Below are 6,572 nucleotides of genomic sequence, written 5' to 3'. Positions count from 1 at the left end.
ACTTTATTTGTTCGAGAATATTACGAGTCTGTTTGATATTATTATTGGAAGGTAAAAAGTATTATTTTTTTAGAAAAAAATATTAGTTTTTTTAAATAAATTCGTAAAATTGTTTTTAAATGGAAGGAGCAACAATTTTTCTTTCAAGTATGAATAAGCTAAAACAATTTTGACATATATATTTATTTACGTCAAATTAATATTACTATAAGAAAAATAGTTTTTAGCTGCAATAGATATGTACATTAATCAAGAGTGCTAAAATCTCTATCGACATTATTAGATTTAATATTACTATCGACTTTAACGACATTTATAAAAAATGTAATTGTTACTTCTAATTAATTTCCCCAACGAACATATTTTGATTTAATTACCTCTAAATAGATCATTTTTTATGTATATATGTATAGTATAATAAGATGCTAAATCTTCTTCAAATTTTTGAGATTCATTAACCAATCAAATTAAAGCACATAAAATTTAAACACAAATATAGGTCACAAAAATTAAGTGAACTAGATATATAATACATAGAAGAAAGGAAAAGCTCTCTATTTACCTCAACTACCAACCAATTCTCTCATCATCACTCCATTAATCAATCACTTCCTATTTTTCCCTCTATTAAAAAAAACCTAAGGTCTCACTATCTTTTGCACCCAACACTCAAGCAAATACACTACATTACATTATATTTAATGTAAACATGGAAATGGATAGCAAAATTGTATGTTTTGTGGTGTTGTGCATGGTGATAGTTGCACCCCATGCAGAGGCAATAAGCTGCGGCCAAGTTTCGTCTAGCTTGGCTCCTTGCATCCCTTATCTTCAAGGCCGCGGCCCTCTAGGAGGTTGCTGTGGTGGTGTTAAGAGTCTGTTGGGTGCAACCAAGACCCCAGCGGACCGAAGGACAGCATGCACTTGTATAAAATCAGCAGCTAATGCTGTTAAAGGGCTTGATACCACCAGAGCCAGTGGTCTCCCTAGGGCTTGTGGCGTTAACATTCCTTACGATATTAGCCCCTCCGTTGGCTGCTCCAGGTCTGTTAAATTATAAGTTTATACAATATAGTAATTACTTTGTTATACTATCGTATGTCTAACATGTTATAGAAGGAAATGTAACATGTTTAATTTTAATTTTTCACCTGACATGTTTATTGTATGTATATATATATATATATATAGCTACTAAGTAAGTTGCTAATGTTGGTTTAATGTGGGGATGCAGACTCCAGTAAGGCTGATGAAAGCTGATCCACTACACAATATGGAAGTCGCTATATATTTTATTATAATTAGGACAAGAATAAAAGGGATCGAGCTAGTTTGATCATGTTTTGTATTTTGTATTTTGTATTTCTGTTTCTTTTTATTATTTTGTGTCTTTTAATTTGGAGTCATATATAGCTAGTCAGTGTCTTGTAATGAAACTTTGGTGGTTGCTCGTTCTACAGTCCAATCTTCATGTATATATTATAAAACTATATAAAAAAAATTCAATTTTAAGTTAAAAATAATTATTCATATTAATATCTTATTTTATTATAGTTTCTAAAATTTTCTACTATTTAAAAAAATTAAAAAAAATTCCTTTCAAATACATTCTTATCCTCTGTCACACACATCAGTATCTCCTCTCGGATATATTCCTATCCTCTCTTGAATACATCTTTATCCCATTTTGAATACATTCATGTTCTATCTTTGATACGTTTCTCCACTCTCGGATATATTCATATTCTCTCTTGAATACACCCCTCTCCTCTCAAATTCATTCGTGAGCTATGTGTCTGTAAGTTTTCTCAATAGCAATGTATCACAATTGATGTATCATCATGTCTGCTGATTTATTTGAAATTATTTAATTCTAAGAAAATTTTGTAATTTGAAAAAAATAGGGATATAATGTAATTAACTCTTTACACTATAAAAATGTATGAAAATTTAAGAAAAATTTACTTTAATTTATGTGACATATTTTTTTTGTAGTCAGTTTCAAAAGAATGATGTATAATATATTTAACGGAAAAGAGCCTAAAATACCCTCCAAGTATTGGAAATGGTACAAAATTACCCTCCATCCACCTATTGACTCCATAATACCCTTCTCACCCACCTATTGGCTCCAAAATACCCTTGTCATCCACCTTTTGGTTCAAAATTGACCACTTATTTAACGGTTTTATATTAAAACTATTTAAATATTTTTTAAATACGTGGTGCTCAACTATTGTAATAATTTAACTTATTAGTATAATTTATAAATCAATCTACTACCCACCCATTACTAATTAAACCCACTAAATTAATAAACCTGTCACATTATTAATGCAACAACAGAAAAGCTACTGCCAATTGAGTGTTTTTAAAAATTTGAGACGAAAATATCTATAAAAGTAAATTATCATACATTCAAGTGCCTAAATAAAAATTACCGACAAATTAAAAGTCTGACTATGTTTATCTTAATTATTCTTACGTCTCATTTATGTGATGTTACTTCATAGATAACTTTTTTTTCAAAATAATATATTAAAGGTTTTAAAACAAATCATAAATATTTGTAAAAGTATATTTTAAAAAAGCGCATGAATTAATTCGGGATATATTAATTCTTTACATTTAATCATAAATTTCTAATTCAATCTTGAAAGAGAATCTTATTGAAAGTGTCCTCCTAAATAAGCGGCCCAACATAAATTTAATTGGGGCCTTAATTCGGACTCGAATAATTTTGGATGTCACTTTTAGGAACCTATAATTTCATCGTGTTTTAGTAGTGTTTATGACGATTTTGATACAATAGTTGGATTATTAATTGGGTGGGGTTTAGTTAGTAATTAGTGGGTAGTGAGTTGGTTTATAAATGATACAAATAAATTAAATTATAACTAATAGTTGAGCATCATGTATTTTAAAAAATATTTAAATAGTTTAAGTTCAAAATCATTAAATAAGTGGTCAATTTTGAACTCAAAGGTGGATGACAAGGGTATTTTGGAGCCAATAGATGGATGAAAAGGGCATTTTGGAGCCAATAGGTGGATGAAGGGTAATTTTGTACCATTTTCAATACTTTAAGGGTATTTTAGGCCCTTTTCCGTATATTTAAATAATATTTTGACTTTAAAATATTTATTTCATCCTTAGTAAGATGATTTATAGTCATATGAACATTTATGGTTTGTTTTAAACCACGAGTTTTAAAAGTGTTTTTTCTTTTAAAATAATCTTCACGTTAAGTTAAGTTAAAATTATATAAACCAAAAGGGAGTGAGTACAAACTTTAGATCAATTTTATATTTATAAAATTTAAGTTTTTTTAATTATTTTGCCTTTTAACAAAATTTAAAATGAAAATAATTCACAATTATTTTTATAGTATTTTCTTTATCAATATTCTATCGATAATAATCAAAAAAATTAATTTAAATAGGTAATAAAGTATTTCAAATTTGAAATTCAAGTGTTGATATCAATTGAGAAAACATTTATTTTTAAGTTGTAAAACATTCATAATCTAATATTTAATGTGCTCCTTACTCTCAACGAATGACACTAATTTCTAATAATTCAAGATTGCAAGAAGTAGAAATCAAGACTAAATTGTGGAAATTTTATATGTATATGATATATAATTTTATGCAAAATTAATTTTTGTTTCCATATATTTATACAATTTCAAAATTTATCCCGTTAATTAGTTATGTGTTTTATCAAATTATAACTATGTGCTCATTATTTTGTCATTTTTTTTATTCTTACATTACAACTCTATCTTTTATTTCTTTAGAATTGTGATTTTTTTGGTTTTCTAATTTAAGTCACAATTTTTTAAGATAAAATAAATATTATTTTGGAGATAAAATATGAAAAAAGATTTATTAACCTACAACCACGAAGATCCACTTTGAAACCCAGCAACGAAGAAAACTTTGAAACTCTTAGCCGCGAAATGAGGGAGAATGAGTAAAATTATTTCTGGAAAATAATGAAATGAGGGGGGGGGGGGGGGGGGAGAGTAATAAAGGTTTAGGATTTAGTCATTGTGGCAGTAAAACCTTATTAACGTGCAATGTGGAATTCACATGGCATTTAACAACTTTCGTTAATAAGAAAGACATTTTTGATCCAATAGTTTGACGGAAAGGATAATTTTGAGCTAAAATATAGTTTAAGGTTATATATGAGCTATTTCAAATAGTTTAAGAGTATTTTTTACCCATTTCCTTTTAGTCTATGTGGTAGTGGAACCCTATGGCGTGCAATGTGGCATTCACATGATATTTAACAACTTTCATTAATAAGAATTGCACTTTGGACCAATAGTTTGACGGGAAGGAGAGTTTTGAGCCGAAATATAATTTAAGGATAAATATAAACTATTTTGGATAGTTTAAGGATATTTTTTACCCTTTTCTGGTAAAACTATATGAATACTTATGTTTAAAAAATATTGTATATAATTTAAAAGGAAATTACATCATGAAAGATGGTAAGTTATACTGAATATGTTGTGGTAGCAATAAACATATATGAACTATTTAAATTGTATAAATATTTTTTACATTATTATAATCAAACAAATACAAATTAATTTTTAAAAATTAAATAAAATGAATATGTGGAGTCACACATGAAACAGAACTTTTTGTGACTCTTGAAAAAGATTACAAGTTCTTCTAGAAATTATTTGAACCACTAATTATGCATTATAAAGTTACTTTGTCCATAAATAGTGTTTAAAATTATAATATCCCATTGATCGTCCAAATCATGGCTCTTCTATATAATAGAAAAATATACATAAATAGTATATAGTTCTATCATATTTGGTTGTTGCTTATATTAATTAAACATGTGTTATTTTATGCTGCCATTTCCCTTTCAGTACTTGTGATTGTTGACAACTCCAGTCCGGAGCCTAAAGGGTATAAAATATTAACAAAATTTTCAAAACGGTATATAAAATTTTATATTAACCAAAACCGCAAAATTGCTGGAACAACAGCGATTTACTCCACCGAAAAAATCAAAATCGTTGCTACTGCAGCGATTTTACAAAATGTAATTTTTTTTAAAAAAAAATTAAATGCAAATTGCTACCTAGGCAGCGATTTTCAATTTTGTTTTAAAAAGAAATTAAAGAAAATCACTGCCTAGGCAGCGATTTTCAATTTTTTTGAAAAAAAATCGCTGCGATTTCAATTTTTTTTTTTTAAAAAAAGTGACGATTTTCTAAAAAAAATCGCTGCTTTTTTTTAAAAAAAATCGCTGTCAAGGTAGCGATTTGAATTTTGCAAAATCTCTGCAGTAGCAGCGATTTTGCTTTTCTGGTGGAGTAAATCGTTGTTGTTCCAATGATTTTGCCATTAAAATTTTATATACCGTTTTTATAATTTTTGTTGATATTTTATACCGTTTAGACTCCGAACTCCCATTAATGACCTCGTACATAAATAACTAGGTATATAAAGGTTCGTAGTTCTTGTTGTAGACATGTTAAGGAACTGGTTCGCATAACCACTATTATATCACAAAATTTCTCACTGATAGCTACTAAGCATGTGGGCCGAATTGGCTCGGTTAGACCGGCCCAATAAGGGGTCGATACCGATTAGACCGGACCAGTAGCCAGACCATGAATATTCTCCCTACGACTGGATGGATGGGGCATTAACCTAGTTAGACTGGCCACGGTAGCCAGTCTGGTATAATAAAAATATAGAAAAAAACTGAAATACATGTCTTATGTTTTCTTTATTTTCAATATCCCCTGTTATTTCTAAAGGATTAATATAATTATAAATTAAAGAGGTATAAATTGCAATTTCATATTGAAACTATGTGATTCCTAAAATTTATCCAAAAAAATTAAATTTTTTTTAAAGAATAACTTTTGACCCTTGGACTGTGGAAGTTGGTCCAATGACTATATTTCATGAGAAACTTTCACATATAGCCACTTAAAAATAATTAATTACTCTCCATAGCTATAATTTGATAATTACAATTTATAGCTACATGTTATATGGAGGAAAGAGGCAAGCGAGACTGGGAGAGAGAGAAGAGAGACGAGAGAGAGGACGAAAAGATTGGGATAAAGGTGAATTTTACATGTATATTGGTTAGATAATTGTATACTATACATATGTATTTGTATATATGGCATGAGAGATTGAAAGAGGGAGGAGAGAGGCGAGCGAGAGAGGGAAGAGAGTGGGAGAGGTGAATTGTATATGTACATAATTGTATATTTTACATATATATTTGTACGAGATTGGACGAGGGAGGAGAGTGGCGAGCGAGAGAGCAAAGAAAGTGGAGAGAGGCGAGCGAGATAGAGAGAGGGAGAAGAGAGGCGAGCGAGAGAGGGAAGAGAGTGGGAGAGAGGTGAATTGTATATGTAAATAATTGTATATTATACATATACATTTGTACATAGGGCAAGCGAGATTGGGAGAGGGAGGAGAGAGGCAAGCAAGAGAGGGCAGAAAGTGGGGAGAGATCTAGGTGAATTGTATATGCATATTAAATAATTGTATATTATACATATGTATTTGTAT

The 6,572-nt window shown here is 29.2% G+C and overlaps 1 protein-coding gene across 1 annotated transcript; it reads left to right on the top strand.

Annotated features, from left to right (window-relative positions):
- The first annotated feature begins 593 nt into the window (after nt 1-593).
- LOC101265188 (non-specific lipid-transfer protein 2-like) lies at nt 594-1,060 on the top strand. The gene has a single exon (XM_004249658.2). It carries the CDS (start codon nt 710-712, stop codon nt 1,058-1,060), a length of 351 nt encoding a protein of 116 aa, XP_004249706.1. The 5' UTR covers nt 594-709.
- Nucleotides 1,061-6,572: the final 5,512 nt, after the last annotated feature.

The sequence above is a fragment of the Solanum lycopersicum genome, chromosome 10 (assembly GCF_036512215.1).
Source record: "Solanum lycopersicum chromosome 10, SLM_r2.1".
NCBI lineage: Eukaryota > Viridiplantae > Streptophyta > Magnoliopsida > Solanales > Solanaceae > Solanum > Solanum lycopersicum.
This window is presented reverse-complemented; position numbering and strand designations above follow the sequence as displayed.

Bases quoted from the DNA above. Each gene is read 5' to 3' on its own strand.
- LOC101265188 (XM_004249658.2), top strand. From the start codon at position 710: ATGGAAATGGATAGCAAAATTGTATGTTTTGTGGTGTTGTGCATGGTG.